Source organism: Cibotium barometz, chromosome 48 (assembly GCF_041138505.1).
Source record: "Cibotium barometz isolate CiBa-2024 chromosome 48, ASM4113850v1, whole genome shotgun sequence".
Taxonomy (NCBI): Eukaryota; Viridiplantae; Streptophyta; class Polypodiopsida; order Cyatheales; family Cibotiaceae; genus Cibotium; species Cibotium barometz.
Genome location: NC_141093.1, coordinates 614,934 through 632,417, shown reverse-complemented (window position 1 = coordinate 632,417; position 17,484 = coordinate 614,934). Strand labels below are relative to the sequence as shown.

Genomic DNA, 17,484 nt, shown 5'->3' with positions numbered 1-17,484 from the left:
TCTCTCTAGGGTATTAACAAACATTTGAATTTGTCCCTTTTCTTCCCTCAATGTCTTAAATCCTTTTTATTTCTTTTAGGTTTTAAACCTCTACTAACCGTGATTTTCTAATTCTTAATTTTTACATATTGACTTTCTATTTCTAAAGTTTCACTATGACTTTGAGTGGTGTTGTTTCCACCCTAGATTGCACCCCAATAATGCAAAGTCCCATGGTTGGGTTGGTGGTTGATGAAGACTCTCCAGTGTCCTTGGAAGGATAGCCCTTAATCACATGGGGTCAATTCTTCACTTTACGCTACTCAGCCCAGGGTGTGTGTTGCATTGAATAGTGGCAAGTTTGTTATATGTGGGTGTGTGTTGAATTGAGTAGTTTGCACGTTTGTTGTGGGTGTGTGTTGAATTGATTAGTTTGCAGGTTTGTTGTGGGTGTTTACAGTAGTTTGTGAGTTTGTTACATTAATCTTATGTGGGCACTCAGTCACTCGGTGAGGTCCTTGACAATGGTAGCACTGCAACATAGCTCTTCTCATAGTGGTATTAATCTCATGGCCCTTCCATCGTGCTGTAGCTTGGAATATCGGCATTGATGTATTCCCTTGCATTAGAAATACTCCACGGTTACCTCCCAATTGTCATCTAACTCCTCCAAAGTTGGTCGGGGCTCCCATGCACACTCTTCTTCCTCCAGCATCTCCTTAATAATCCTTTGATTGATCAGTGTTCTGCGAGGTGCTGTAGTTGTGGTGGTAGAAGAGGTGGCAATATAGGTATTTCAGGTACTCTATACATTCCCCTTGTCTGGTTTTGTATGTTTCAAAGATTTACCCCTAGAGCTAGCACTTACCCAGGTGTGGAAGTCATCTGAGGGCACTTGAGGTACTTGTATCTGTTGGGTAAACATGGGTACCTACACATACTTGTATCATGGTTCCCAAGTTGCATACAATGTGCACAATACATCAATGAGCAAGGCCTAACTAAGGATGCTCAATGCTCATATAGTTTTGCTGATATATTGAGTACCACACCAACTTAGTCAAGGGTATAAATGTTGGCTGTGGGGTGCATCCTTTACCTCATTTAGCTTTATCTTTTCCAAGAGTGCAATTCTTATCTCATCTAGAGTCATATCCTTTATACGTCTCTTTGAGGTGGTCATGCTTGTTTTGTTGGAAGGTCGTGGCCTAGCTACCTACATCTCACATGCATAGAGTCCCAAGAAATATGATCATTTATAAGTAATAGAAGACTAGGGCCATTATCATCCCTCCTCCACCAATTTTGGTGGCTTGGAAGCAAATAAAGTGGTGGAGGTTAAGCATGAAGTGGCGTGAACACTATTGGGATGGGTGACCTTCCGGGAAGTGGCTCCCAATTTCCAACATGGTATCAAAGCCAAGGAGGGCATGTTGGGATGTTGTTAGTTGAGATGATAAACTTGCCAATTCCTCTTGACAGAGCTGAACGAAGGCTGAATATGTGTATGAGTGGATGGACAAGCTTGTTGACATGCTGAGTGTAATCACAAGCCAAAAAGAAGGCTGTGTGGGTAAATTCTAACGGAACCAACCATGACATCACTAACATTGTGAGAAGCCTCTAAGCCCCGTATCATCAAAGCCTCTAGGTATCCTATATCCTGGCTGCCAAGGGAGGGTGTTAAAAGGTCATGGTCTAGCCGCCTATATCCCACATGCATAGAGTCCCAAGAAATGGGATCATCTACTATAGGTAATAGAAGACCCATTATCATCCCTCCTCCACCCATTTTCATGGCTTTGGAAGGGAATAGAGTGGTGGAGGTTAAGTGCATAGTGGCGTGAACACTACTGGGATGGGTGACCTCCCAAGAAGTGACCTCCAGTTTCCAACATGTTTTGCCTAGTAATGCATTCGACGGAGCTACCGTAGTAACAAAGACTACCACTCCCAAGCTCCCTCCTTATAACAACAAGCCTCTCGTGCACTTCTGAAATTCTAGGGTTTGTAGTATTGCATCTAACTCAGCCTTGCGATAAGTTTTCTCTAACTGCTCCTCGTTTCTTGAGAGAGGTATTGTGAGAGCGGTTAGGTCATCCCAAGGCTCTTCTGAAATAGGGTCTAAAGATGGCATACCCTCCTCCACTTCTAGTTCAACTTCTAGGCACTAATGCGTACAACCAAATTCTCAACATGCCTGAATCCCATGAGATTAGCAAAATGGTCTCCACTTCTTGCTGTATTATAAGCACACCTCTCAACCAGCTCCCTATGGAGGTCTATGCTAGTCTTTTCTTATTCAACCAAATTCTCAACATGCCTGAATCCCATGAGATTAGCAAAATGGTCTCCACTTCTTGCTGTATTATAAGCACACCTCTCAACCAGCTCTCAACCAGCTCCCTATGGAGGTCTATGCTCTTTTCTTATTCAAGCCTTCTAAGTTGGGCTTTTTCTTCTCTCATTTTTCCTCAATCTCTAGCTCTCTGGAGGTGGGAAAGTACATTGCCCCCTATTCTTTGGGAACTCATAGGATCCCTTCCTATTCTTGGACTATACTGTACTACGGCAGGTTGAGGGTTACTCATCCCTAGTAATGGTTCTTCCCTTAGTTTTTATCATGTGCTTCTAGGTCTTTTAGTACTTACTTCTTGGTTTGATCTCGATGGTTTTTCCTTGGCAACCTGTAGAGCTTCCCTTTCAGGCTCTTTTCCATATCCAAGGATTCCTTGGGCTAAGCCCAAAAACCTTCCAGACAGTGTTTGAGAAGAAGTGCACTTCTTTGCCACCTCCTTGTCTTGTTAAGGTTTTCCATGGATTCATCTTTGCTTGATGGCTCAAAAGAGTTAAGCCCATGCAAAGAAAACACACTCCTTTGTGCTAACCTTGCAAGATGACATAAGGCTTATCCTAGTAGGAGGATCCCGACTGGTTAGATGCGCTATTGTCAGGGGGGCGATGTCATCACCAACAAGTCTTCCCGACCTTTAGCACATGAAATTGTTTTAACTGGCCAAAATTTAAGATTTGCACACACTTGAAGTTTTCAAGTATACAACTGACAATTTTCTGTACAATCATGGCAAGGGTCTATAGATTCATAGCATGATTTTGAAAGAAATCACAGAATCTTTTCTAGGTATTCTCAAGTGTTTACCACTTGCTCTGGTGTTAGGAATATCCTAGGAACCCTCTTACACAATTATCCTTTTAATTTAGAAAATCTCATGGGGGCCGTGATTCTCTGGAGAATCATGGCTATGATTGTTTCCCAAAATGGTCCAAGGATTGTTTAAATGAGTCTCCTGATACCTTAGACCTTGTTTTAGAGGTCTATCTAATCAATTGGTCAAGTTTTGATACCATGATTTTGGGTGATGTGGCAATCACATGTGAATAATAGTCATGGACGTGATTCTTGGGCCATGATTGATGATGTGTCAATCATGCTATGTTTCTCAACCATGACATGATTTTGGTGATGTGGCAATACGGTCGTGATTCATTTATCGTGATTATGAATGGATAAGATGGAATCTTTCCAAAAATAGGATGCATTAAATGCGTAATCCAAATTTTTTTGGATTAGATCACTATGAACCGAAATTATGGCCATGATTCTACAATCTATAGAATCACGTAAGCGTGATTTTGTAGGTTTCAATGTTTCAAGGTGCATATCTTAGTTTTTCCAGTTTAGATTTTCCAGTCTGATGTAATAGGGATTTTCTAGTGACAACAAGCAATGGAATCAATGGCTCTTAATTTTTATGATTTTTTGAGATTTTAGAAAATGCAACAAATGGATGTTCCCTACATAATCATGATTGTGATTATGGAGTTCACACCATGCAAATATTGATGCCAATACTAGACTAGTTGATTATCTATCCTACAAAAAATGTAAATGACAACTTTCAATGCCCAAACAATGTAAAACAACCTTTTTCCTCCTTTTCTCCTCTTTCTTCATAACTTTATCGACAACCTATTCTCATATTGATGCCTCCTTTTATCCTCTTTCTTCATAACCTTATCCACAACCTATTCTCATATTGATGCCTCCTTTTATCCTCTTTCTTCATAACCTTATCCACAACATATTCTATTCTCAACCACCAATCTCATAGCTTCAAACAGTCATAGTAAGGGAAAAGAGACTTGTAAGAAGATGTTAGGGAGTGCAAATAGAGTAGAGAAGGTAGGTGTTTCCCTTGCAATAGGGTCAAAAATGTTACAAGCTACACCATCCCTTCCTTAATGTAAAGGACAATGCTCAACTCAACTTGGGGGTACTTGCCGGTATATCCAAGCTCATGTCACTGTAGACTCTAAGCTTTGCTTGTGGTAGCTAGCACCACTCTCTTGCCTCCTCCTCAAGCTAACACCATGAGGTTGCCATGCTTCTCACCACAAGGACACTCGCTCCTCTCAACTCTCACACTCCAGCACACAAGCATGAAAGAAATATTCACCAAGAATGTAGCTCTCTCCTCTCAAATATCTCTCTCACTCACCCACCATAGAGAAGCAAGAAATCAAGGAGATAAGACTGAACTCAATTGGCACAAAGGGGGATTTCCTTTCATTATGAGAATAGTGTTATTTATACATCTGGCCCTTATTCACACTTGGTCATCCCCAAAACTTAATAAAAGATGGACTTAATGGTTAAAAATTACATGGTTTTGAGGCATAGCTAGCTATTCATGACCTACCATTTTCCGAGCTAGAACCCACAAGCTCCCGAGCTAAGGTATCATAAAAGAGGAGCAATTACTAACTTTTTGAGAAAAATCACATGATCCCACCAACATGTTTATCCAAGAAATATGGATATATTAATAAATTATGTATTTTTTACATTCCAAGAAAGAAGCATTGATATTACATGGCTAGAAAACAAGTACAATTGAATATTAGGAGTTACATGTGAGGGTGGCATGGATAGAGACTCATGGATTTATTACACGTGAATGTAGGCATATGTAAAGGAGATCATGCCCATGTAAGAGACTCCTCTCCATAAACTTAATGAACAAAAGGACAAGAAGTTCATGGGTCTATAGAAGGATATCATCCCTATATACATAGTAGGATAGACTTAAGTAATGTCGCTAAAAAAAGCATTAAAAATAGCTTTTAAACTTACCGAATTATAGATCTTGATCTTTATTCTTTAAAAATTTCATAGAAAACCATGTTTTTTCTAAGATTTAACCCATTAAATGTGCCCAAAGCCATTTTCCCTTCGATTTAAGTGGTTGGAGACTATATTTGGACATTAGATGTGAGAGTTATGGCAATTTTGAAAAGTTGTCCCAAAAAGTACTTTCGTCAACGAAAGTACTTGGGCTTGCCTTCTTTCACAAGCTATCCCAAGAAATAGAAGGCCTAATTCTAGATCACCGGTAGTATAAAGGAAAAGAATAAGAGAGCCGGGTTGGCTTGTATGAAATTGATTAATGTATAAATGTTTTTTATAAATCTTGTCTTTGGCATTATTGTACTATGGAAAAAGGCTATTTTAACAAACCTTGTGAGGGGCTTAATTAAGGAACATGTTTATTTATGTCAAACAGTGTGGCAGGATTAATTAGAAAACAAATTGACGCGTGAGTAGGGTGAAAAGTGGGAGGATGGAATGCCTCGATGGGCACCATCCTACGGACGGGTGGACCCAATTAGTCGGGTAGCTTTCCAACATATTAAGTGAAAGCCCTACGCTAGATAAATACGTTCTCAGGCAATCCTATTCTAGAAGACTAGGCCAGCCGGCTGTGCCTCTTGCATGGATGAGGAAAAAAGCGTTGTCTCTACTACTAGGAATCAAGACTAGTAGTTGCCCAAATTATGATCAATTACCCTATGGGTGATTTGATTTTTAGAAGACCACTCTCCCCCTGCGAGGGGATAGAAGTAGGTCTTACCTATGAAGCGTATCCTTAAATCTCTGCTGCATTGGTCAAGGTGTTGATGAGTAGCAAATTTTCTCCAAGATAAGACTTACTAGACTATCTTAAGTGTTTCTCCTATTTTGGAAGGGGGGGACCTACAAGTGGTATCAGAGCCGATCTTAGTTCCTAGGATTTGTTTTTCAAAGGTTAACTGTCAAGGGATTAAAACAAGTGATTGTTTATCATATGAGGACGAATCAATCATCTCTATTGGCCATAGAAGTGATTTGAATATCCTCACATGTAGAGATAATCATCCTATGAAATTGTGCTTATATCTTGGGGGTGCACACGCAAGATATTTGTATAATAAATCTGAGAAATAAGATTGGTGAGGAAACCTTTTGAGGAAAAACATAGGGCGATTAAATTAAGAAACTAGTGAGAGACTAAATGACTAGAAGGATAGACCGAAACTTTGTTTAGAGAAATTTTCAGGATATATCTCATTAACTTGCATATTATAAATTATTAAGATTATAACTTCATTAAGGTTTGAATAGTTGACATGTGAATGCCATCCATTGGATGCTTTACACTAGGACGATCATCCAAGATCTTGAACCTATCTCAGACAAACATGGATGTAACTTCGAATGTGTAATTCCCAAAGGATCATGGTATTAGATGTGTTAATCCCAAGATACTAGATGTGTAATTTTCAGAAAACTAATCATCCCAAACGTGTTAATCTTGATAATCTTTAGATGTGTCAATCCCAAGGCACCAGATGTGTAATTCTCAAAAAATGAAGATCTCAAATGTAATTCTCAACAAAAAATGAAGATCTCAAATATACTAATCGAGAGTGCCTTTAGATGTGGCGCTATGATAAGTATTTGATAGTTTTGAACTTGTCATGGATATAATGAAAGAAGCAAGTTCACCCTTGCTCATTTAAAAATTGTAAGAAATGCCAAATTAGTTGAAAGCACTGTTGTCAATCTAACCACTGGAACCAGAATCAGTTATGGGATGCCATGAAAGTACACCTTTGAGAAAGGTTCCTCTAGGATTTCGAGAGGATAAAATGAATGAATTTTTGAAGCTAACCCAAGAAAGGAAGACCCTAAAAGAATGCCACCAAAATTTTGTTAAAATTCTTCGATTAGCTCCAAAGATGGATGAGGTAACTCTTCTCCATCGATTCATTTAGAAGCTTACGAATGTGAAACCATTCTCTATTCCAGAAGACATAATTATAGCCAGAGACTATGATAAAGTTTTTATATATATGAAAAGTGTCAAGACATGGACATGAGTCCTTCCATGTTAATCAAGAAGAGGTCTCCTAATTCAAGAGGAACGTCAAGTCCACCCTTGGCTACAAGTAATCATGCGCTAGAGCAAAATTAGGTGAAGAAATAGGGATAGCAGGGTTAAAGATAATCGAATTCAATAAGTATTTCTATGAGTAAATAGAAGAAGATTGGTGCAAGATTCATGTGAAGTAATGTGCATGATGAATAGAGCTATTCTACAAGATGATACTAAGATTATGAAATTTCTATCATAGGTTAGATTGCGTAAAGGATTGATTCCCTTACGTTTTTCCACCGTGACAATTTGTTAAGTACCGTATTACATGGGGATATAGAATAAGGAATTCGAAGGTTCATAGCATATGAGAGGTATATGGATGCATGAACTTAGGATAGTAAGGCCAATTAACTTTAGAATAATAGACCCTTTGGAGGCACAACAAAAGAAGCCAAACACATGAAATAAGAGACTCGGAACAATGTTTAGATAAAAGAAGATTTCTACCTACTAGTGGGGACACCACTTTGAAAGAGACAGGAGGATTTACTTAGATACTACCCCAGCTCGCGAGCTGAGGACATCTCGAATCTTTTAAGTGGGGGAGATTGTAAGGTCCCTCCCAAGCCATGTATGTGTCTCTTTTAATATAGATTTCAAGAAGGAAAGAGAGTGCACTTAGAGAAGAGTGAGACAATAAGGCTAGAAACATTACGAAAGTGTTAGAATAAAAATATTAGCTCCAAAAATCCTAAAAGAAATAAGAAGACAAGAATAGTTCTATTCAGAGATAAGTATCTCTAAAAATAGAAATTAGAATTTAGGTGATAGGAGGTCGTATTTAGAGTACTTTTACATATTTAGAGTCCATGCATACTAAAAATGTGAAAAAACAACGTGTTTCTAAAGATGGCACATTTGTGGCTATATATAGACTTTTTTTTGCCTATTCTACACGCATAGGCATGTAGACTAGATACCGTTTCGATTCTTTTGACTGGTTATATGACCATATTCTAAGTTTTTACCAGAGAGTTATGGCCGAAACAATTTGCTGATTCTGTCAAGGTCTCTACACAGGGAAAATTGTAAGAAGGCAGCAAGTAGCCTCAAGGTAATCTTAGAGCTTGAGATGTATATATCCCTTCATTCTTATTAGATAGTCTCTTTTAGAAGAGAAGTTTAGATTGCTATGGTCTTTCAGAGAGGAAGAGACCAAAACTCCATAGCTTTTCTTTTAAAGAAAGAATAGTATGCCATAGCGTTGCAAGAAAGGCTATTTTGCCATAGATCTTCAAAAGAGAGAAAAGTCAGAGTACGAGTAAGAGGAGATAAAGCTTGGGGATGATCGGATGATTTCAATCATAAGAGAAGGTATTAGAAGACTCTCTATTCTTATATATCAAGTTCTAAATCTCTTATTAACGAGCAAAGACAACGATAAACGATAAATTTCTATAAGGTATATATATATATATATTTTTCAATTATATATCATTCTTAGGGGTTGAGGTATGGCCTCAGCTTCTCCATTAATTGTTAATAGTGATCTATTTGATTGATTTACTAGTTAAAGTTTGTATTCTTTTAAACAACAGCATATGCCTTAATAAAGAATGTCTTATCACAAGTTGAAATGCTAAAATATTTGTGAAAATGATTGTTTTCTTAAGAAGGTAACATGGATTCTAGTCCTATGGTTTAGTTGAGTAAATGGATTGTTATCTTTGGTTAAATGAAGGTATAGATACAAGTCTCCTTGCCTTGACGATGCCCTGTTCTTGTGCTTGTATAGCCGGATGGCGGAGATGTTAGTAAGGCCCGGAGTTGGCCCATGGTATCCCTCATACCATTGGGAGAATGAGGTTCGCTGATTGAGGCGAGTGATTCTGATGCTGCCTAGTTCTGAGGGCCCAGGCTAGTGCGGTGAATTAGCCCACCCTAGTGCATAGACATCCCTTTGAGGGGCAACAGGATTGATGCCCAACATGTAGAGGCTGGAAGGCCTAATTCTAGATCACCGGTAGTATAAAGGAAAAGAATAAGAGAGCTAGGTTGGCTTGTATGGAATTGATTAATGTATAAACATTTTTTATAAATCTTGTCATTGGCATTATTGTACTATGAAAAAAGGCTGTTTTAACAAACCTTGTGAAAAGGGACTTAATTAAGGAACATGTTTATTTATGTCAAACACAGTGTTGTAGGATTAATTAGAAAACAAATTGATGCGTGAGTAGGGTGGAAAGTGGGAGGATGGAATGCTCCGACGGGCACCATCCTACTACTACGGACACGTGGATCCGATTGGTCGGGTAGCTTTCCAACATATTAAGTGAAAGTCCTACGCTAGATAAATAGGTTCTCAGGCAATCCTATTCTAGAAGACTAGGCCAGCGGCGGCTGTGGCTCTTGCATGGATGAGGAAAAAAGCGTTGTCTCTAGGAATCAAGACTAGTAGTTGCCCAAATTATGATCAATTACCCTATGGGTGATTTGATTTTTAGAAGACCACGCTCCCCCTACGGGGGAATAGAACTAGGTCTTACACCTATGAAGCGTATCCTTGAATCTCTACACGGTCAAGGTGTCAATGAGTAGGAAAATTTCTCCAAGATAAGACTTACTGGACTATCTTAAGTGTTTCCCCTATTTTGAAGGGGGGGACCTTACAAGTGGTATCAGAGCCGATCTTAGTTCCTAGGATTTATTTTTCAAAGGTTAACTGTCAAGGGATTAAAACAAGTGATTGTTTATCATATGAGGATGAATCAATCATCTCTACTGGCCATAGAAAGGATTTGAATATCCTCACATGTTGAGACAATCATCCTATGAAATTGTGCTTATATCTTGGGGGTGCACACGCAAGATATTTGTACAATAAATTTGAGAAATAAGATTGGGGAGGAAACCTTTTGAGGAAAAACATAGGGCGATCAAATTAAGAAACTAGTGAGAGAGACTAAATGACTAGAAGGATAGAGAAATTTTTAGGATATATCTCATTAACTTGCATATTATAAATTATTTAGATTATAACTTGATTAACGTGTGAATGCCATCCATTAGATGCTTTACACTAGGACGATCATCCAAGATCTTGAACCTATCTCAAACAAACATGGGTCTAGCTTCGGATGTGTAATTCCCAGAGGATCATGCTAATAGATGTGTTAATCCCAAGATACTAGATGTGTAATTCCCAGAGGATCATGCTATTAGATGTGTTAATCCCAAGATACTAGATGTGTAATTTTCAAAAAACTAATCATCCTAGACGTGTTAATCCTGATAATCTTTAGATGTGTCAATCCCAAGGCACCAGATGTGTAATTCTCAAAAAATAAAGATCTCAAATATAATTCTCAAGAAATGAAGATCTCAAATATATTAATCCAGAGTGCCTTTAGATGTGGCGCTATGATAAGTATTTGATAGTTTTGAACTTTTCATTGATACAATGAAAGAAGCAAGTTCACACTTGCTCATCTAAAAATCGTAAGAAATGCCAAATTAGTTGGAAGCACTGTTGTCAATCTAACCACTGGAACCAGAATCAGTTATGGGATGCCATGAAAGTACACCTTCAAGAAAGGTTTTTTCCTCAGGATTTCGAGAGGATAAACTGAATGAATTTTTAAAGCTAACCCAAGAAAGGAAGACCCTAAAAGAATAGCACCAAACTTTTGTTAAAATTCTTCGATTAGCTCTAGAGATGGATGAGGTAATTCTTCTCTATCGATTCATTTGGAAGCTTAATCTACTTTGAATAACCTCATCAAGAATGTGAAACCATCATCTATTCCAGAAGACATAATTATAGCCAGAGACTATGATAAAGTTTTTTTATATATGAAAAGTGTCGAGAGGGACATGAGTTCCTTCCATGTTAATCAAGAAGAGGTCTCCTAATTCAAGAGAAACATCAAGCCCACCCTTGGCTACAAGTAATCATGCGCTAGAGCAAAATTAGGTCAAGAAATAGGAATAGCAAGGGTAAAGATAATCGAATTCAATAAGTATTTCTATGAGTAAATAGAAGAAGATTGGTGCAAGATTCATGTGAAGTAATGTGCATAATGAATAGAGCTATTCTACAAGACGATACTAAGATTATAAAACTGCTATCATAGGTTAGATTGTATAAAGGATTGATTCCCTTATGTTTTTCCATGACAATTTGTTAAGTACCATATTACATGGAGATATAGAATAAGGAATTCGAAGGATCATAGCATATGAGAGGTATATGGATGCATGAACTTACGATAATAAGGCCAATTAACTTTAGAATAATAGACCTTTTGGAGGCACAATAAAAGAAGCCAAACACATGAAATAAGGGACTCGGAACAATGTTTAGATAAAGAGAAGATTTCTACCTATGCCGATTGAGGCGAGTGATTGTGATGCTTCCTAGTTCTGAGGGCCAAGGCTAGTGCGGTGAATTAGCTCACCCTAGTGCATAGACATCCCTCTGAGGGGCGGGAGGATCGAGCGATGGAGCCTGAGGGAGGGACAGGTGGCTTGAGTCCTCGCCATCGTCCACCGACGATGAGGTGTATGGTCCCGTAGGGTTTTTCCTAGCATGTAGAGGCTCGAAGGCCTAATTCTAGATCATCAGCAATATAAAGGAAAAGAATAAGAGAGCCGGTTTGGCTTGTATGGAATTGATTCATGTATAAACGTTTTTTATAAATCTTGTCTTTAGCATTATTATACTGTGAAAAAAGGTTGTTTTAACAAACCTTGCAAAAAGGGTCTTAATTAAGAAATATGTTTATTTATGTCAACAAACAGTGTGGTAAGATTAATTAGAAAACAAATCTACACGTGAGTAGGGTGGAAAGTGGAAGGATGGAATGCCCCGACGGCACCATCCTACGGACGGGTGGACCCGATTAGTCGGGTAGCTTTCCAGCATATTAAGTGAAAGCCCTATGCTAGATAAATAGATTCTCAGATAATCCTATTATAGAAGACTAGGCCAGCGGATGTACCTTACATGGATGAGGAAAAAAGCGTTGTCTCTAGGAATCAAGACTATTAGTTGCTTAAATTATGATCAATTACCCTATGGGTGATTTGATTTTTTAGAAGACCAGGCTCTCCCTATGGGATAGAACTAGGTCTTACTATGAATCGTATCCTTGAATCTCTGCATGGTCAGGTGTCGATGAGTAAGAAATTTTCTCCAGTATAAGACTTAGTGGACTATCTTAAGTGTTTTCCCTATTTTGGAAGGGGGGAACCTTACATAGGAAGAGAAGTGAAATGAGGAAAATCCTTGGTGAGAGTGATATAGGTAATGCAGATAAAAGGAGGAGAAAAGCTACAGTGGGTGAGAGCATGCAAAAGGGAGAGGAGTGGAGAAGAAGCAATAGAGGAGGGGCAAAAATTGGAGTAGAGTATGAGGGGAGGAGGAAGAAAAGAAGAAAGAATAAAGAAGGTGAAAGAAGTCAAAATTTTAAAATATAAAATTTGAATTTTGGGGGGATCAAAAAGTGAGTGAAAGTGACTCCAAGATTTGCATCAACAATAATCATAAGTATACAATTTATAAGTCACATCATAAGCTACTTTAGCTATAAAAATATAAAATGAGAATAACTAGTCAAAGTAAGTTAACACTATAAGCAAAAGTGCATAAAATTTCTAATGATACCTCTTAAAGGGTCCCTAAAACATCTCAACCTTTCTCTAATGTATCATGTTTCATAAAGCTAATAAATAAGGTCATCCATCCTTAGCAAAGGATGTTTATTCTTAATAGGAAATTTATTAAGACCCTTGTAATCAACACACATTCCCTTGGTCTTATCTTTCTTGACCACTAAAAGAATAGGTGCACCCTATGGAGACTTACTAGAACTTACGTGCCCCAAACGCGTGTAATCAACACACCTTCTCTTGGTCTTATCGTTTTTTACCATTAAAAGAATAGGTGCACCCAATGGCGGCTTACTAGGACTTACATGCCCCATATGGAGCTACTCGTGAAGCTATCTAGTAGCTTTATCCTTCTTAATGTGGCTTAACATATAGCTCAATCCTATGGTCTACACCCAAGGTAAAAAATAAGACACCAGTAAAATAGGCTAAGTATAGATGGGCTGGCGAATCTTTTTATATATAAACCTAAAACTTTATAAACTTGGGTGAATCTTTGAAATTTTCTATCTTATAATGGTAGTATGAGTGTACTTTTGGCTAATTTTTCTCAAACTCAATGAAAACCACATCCATACTATTAAGCCTGCCTACTCCCAATGAATAGGATCAATATCATTGCACATCCAAAAACTTTCTGCATACACTTCTTTGTCACTTGCATTCTTCTTACATGAACATGATGCCCTGTATTCTATCAATATCATATTGTAATGTTCAGAACCAATGTTGGACTCCATGTCTGACTCTACTACACCCAAAGAAATTGGATATATATTTCATTAGGCCTGACAAAAACAAAGTCACCTTTTTTTACATCTACTAGTGGCTGGAATGCATCTTTGGCCTCTTCCTTTGTGGACTGCAAAAGTGGTCTTCCAGTGCCTTTAAACCCTGAAAATATTCTTTTACTACAAGGTATATAGTGGTTTCAGACGTGTATTCCAGCAATAGTTACAAAGAAACTGAAATTTTTCCAAGTCCCAAGGCGTCGCTATTAAACAAATGCCAATGTAAGAGTGATAGGGATCATCATGTCATGGTGTGGGCAGGTACAAATAATGAGACCCTTTGCCAAGCAGGAATTTGGTGAACCAGCGAGCAGATGTCTTGGGATAGCGTTTCAGAGTTTTGTAGTCCACAAAATGGAGTCCAAAGCGTAGAGTGTAGCCATATGTCCACTCAAAATCGTCCAACAAGGACCATACGAAGAATCCCCGCACATCTGCTCCCTCCCTGACATGTTTAATTTGTGTTCTTATCAAACCCATTTCCACCTAATTCATTGTAACTTTAGGTATTGTTTTTCAATGGGTTCTCATGCATTACCTCATCACATTTGCTAGTTGCATCAAATGATCTTTGTAGTATTGGACTCGCGTGTGGTCTTTCAATGCTTGCTTTAACGGCAACGATGCATTGTTTAACTCATCCACGCCTACAAAATTAACCAGAAAAAGGCACGAGAATCATCAGGAGCTGGCTACATCAGTAGGCACGGCAATTATATTTGCTTATGTTCAGCGATATGATCAAATCAAGCAGCTTACCATTTTCTGTGATGAAGATAGTAGGATTCGCATATTTGCGTTTCAAATAATTCACAATATTGTAGATGCCCGAAGGGACTATGTACATTGATCCTGCCTGCAAAAGTCGGATCTCTCAATTGATTTGCCATCAGGCTCACGTTTCAACATAAGGAGTTATGGAATAAATTATCCTAATTAAGCTTCTAGATGTCATTTGTGGATAATTGTGAACAAGGCTCCCTATGTAGAATACCCTTGTATAACGTTCTATTAAAAATGACCGTCGTTGAATGTTTCTACGATTGGCACAAGAAACAACTGTAGAGTGATAATCACCATAGGTCCAATCGGTACCCCGTTGTGATCAAAAGCTGTAATTAAAAGTTAAATCTCAGTAAAAGGATTGCCTTCAAATTTGCAATTTTGCAGAATGAACGTTCGATTGATGAGCGAGTTGATTGCTGATCAGACCACAAACCGAAACAGAATGCAATATGCAATTCACTTACGTGACATATGACATCGACTGTCTGAAAAGAAATCTTGTTTGTGGGATTTAGAAGTGACATCAGGAGCATCAGCTACATAATACGCCGTATAGTAATTGATACCCACGAAATCCATTGAATGCTGGACTTTTTTTCTTTGCTCCTGCGAAAATGCAGGCAGGCGATCTCCCACCAACATACGCATGGTCTGTGGGTAATCTCCAAACATAATAGGATCTAAAATCCTGCACAGAGCGATTGATAAAGCCGAAATCATTGCCAAGACAGAAAGTATAAATATGGCTGATCATCAGAAGGCTCTCGAAAGCATGTATCACGGAGCTTTACATTCAAGTTGCAGCTTACCACCCAATGTAAAAATCCAGGTTTCTGTTTACTGCTTCTGCATCCTGTGAGGAATTGCTTAGAGGAACAAACCACATAGCATTCAGTGTGATCCCCACGGAAGCCTTATGCTTTTCCTGCAGCATTCGTTCGATGAAACCTTAAAGTTGATAAAATGCGTTGTGCTCCACAAGATATAATGTACATGCCAGCATCATTTTACAAGTAACTTTGGAAAGAAAAGGGACTTCAGAACTTGAAGACAGACCTCATTTCTTTCTGTAAACTTCCACTGCCCCTGCATGGGACAGAAGAACATTGTGAAGACCAATGTAAGGTTCTGTTGCCGAATTTCCTGCGCTACATTCGCCAATGTATCTTGAACATCTTTTTGGTGGGAACACTCCGTTGTTGTAACCAGCGATGATGAAAACATTGGGCTCGTTGAAGGTAATCCAATGCTTGACTCGATCACCGAACTCGTTGAAGCAAGTTTCAGCAAACAATGCATAATCTTCCCTGAGTAAAATAGTTCCAAGCTTAATATTGAAACGAGAATGCAGTATCCTAGGGCACTTACGCAGAAAACAGTATACTAGCGCACTATATTATCCTAGGATCTCGACAACACTTTTGCGAGAATCGATTAAAGAGTAGCCTCCCAAAAAGTACTTACACGATACGTCTACTAAGCCAACCTCCATAAGCATCTTGAAGTGCTTGTGGCAGATCCCAGTGGTATAGCGTTACATAAGGCTGAATGCCTGCATTCACGCATCTAGTTATATATCAATCAAGGCAACATCGTGCTTGTCAGATTCCACAGAACGGGTAAACTTTTGTAAATCTCAGAAAAAGCAGAAACATAGTACATTAGACGTGGACCGTAGAAACCAGCTGCAATTGCAGGTGTATCTTGTGCTATATCTCGAAACTCTGAGTTCAAAGCGGGAAATAGTAATTGCACGTGCATCTTGTGCTATCTCGAAATTGTGCCTGTTGAATCACTTACCTTTTTCTAAAAGCCTGTTAATCAAGTTGTTGTAGTAGTCTATTCCAAGCTGATTTATCCGCCCTGTTCCTTCTGTGGCATAATCCCCATCAAATATTTAGATTCTAGAATTCAGTTCTCAAGGAGAGTCATCTATGACCTGCGTATTTAGCTATCCTCTTTATCTAAACCTTCTAAGGTATACATTCAGTGCATTTGAGAAGACTGGGGAGCTTACTTTTTTGTGAGAAAGAAATAACTGTTCGAGCTAGGAGTGGGGGAGAACATGCTTCACTAACAAGTTGATTAGTAGAAAGGTCTCGTGGACATAAGCCGTCAGAAATTGTGCAAGGTGTAATCATCATGCTGTGATAAGTATTCATTTAATCAAAACGCGATGCAATGAGCACCTGGAAATATCCGTGACCAAGAGTTCGAGAATCTGTATGCATCCATTCCCATAGCAGACATGAGGTCGACGTCCTCCTGCAACCAATATCAAATCCCTATAAGTGAGCAAGATCAAATATGTCTCGTGATGCAAAACAACCTTTCAACACCACAAGTTCGAAAGAGCATACCCTATAGTGGTGGTACTCATCGTCAGCGATACTTCCGTTTGAGTGATCAACAATGTTTGCTGCTGATCAAAATCATCAAAAATACAAGACGAATGCTAACAAGCGTCATTTTCAACTGTACTTTTAGTTTATCTATTTTTGGTGTGATGTCGAGTCGAGCGTGATGAGTTGTTTCAAGAGTAAAAGAAGCTTACTTCTGTTATTCGAAAATGAGTCCCAGATGCTTGGACCCCTTCCATCAGTGTTCACCGCTCCTTCGCACTGCGAAAAGGAGAGGGCACAATGCATGAGAGAACTGCAAATTTTCCGGTAGTGGAGTAGGAGAAGGTGGGGGTACCTGGTATGCGGAGGAGGCTGTGCCAAAGGTGAAGCCAGAAGGGAAGCAGGTGCGTTGCAAGACTTGGAGAGAGAGAGCAAGGGGGCAAGTTTGGAGGAGGAAGGCAAGCAAGGAAACAAGGAAGAAGTGATGGGTGCCGGACATAGTGGTGTTAGGACCACAGGAGGTGGTGAGGAGCTTATAATAAAGAAAGTAGGACGGAACAAGAGACCAAGGCGCATTCCTTGTAGTGATTCCCCATGCCCACTATTACTAATCACTAACTTATTTCTTTTTCTTTCTTTTTTAAAGAAAACAACGTGATATATTCATAAGAAAATATTTACAAAATGGAGTTT

At 38.8% G+C, this 17,484-nt stretch overlaps 1 protein-coding gene across 1 annotated transcript; it reads right to left on the bottom strand.

Moving 5' to 3' along the window:
- Window positions 1-13,909: 13,909 nt before the first annotated feature.
- On the bottom strand, window positions 13,910-16,714 carry LOC147610684 (beta-glucosidase 11-like). The gene is made up of 10 exons (XM_086785082.1): window positions 16,639-16,714; window positions 16,250-16,321; window positions 15,914-16,001; window positions 15,508-15,756; window positions 15,259-15,378; window positions 14,914-15,137; window positions 14,705-14,775; window positions 14,423-14,519; window positions 14,202-14,310; window positions 13,910-14,108 (listed from the first exon to the last, which is right to left on the bottom strand). The coding sequence occupies exons 1-10, from the start codon at window positions 16,697-16,699 to the stop codon at window positions 13,910-13,912; spliced, it is 1,290 nt and encodes a 429-aa protein (XP_086641208.1). The 5' UTR covers window positions 16,700-16,714.
- Between the last annotated feature and the right edge of the window lie 770 nt (window positions 16,715-17,484).

Bases quoted from the DNA above. Each gene is read 5' to 3' on its own strand.
- LOC147610684 (XM_086785082.1), bottom strand. From the start codon at position 16,699: ATGTCTGCTATGGGAATGGATGCATACAGATTCTCGAACTCTTGGTCA. The intron at 15,757-15,913 runs GTAAGTACTTTT...TATTTTACTCAG, and splicing joins TGGCTTAGTAGACGTATCGT to GGAAGATTATGCATTGTTTG. The intron at 14,109-14,201 runs GTAATGCATGAG...TAAACATGTCAG, and splicing joins CAACTAGCAAATGTGATGAG to GGAGGGAGCAGATGTGCGGG.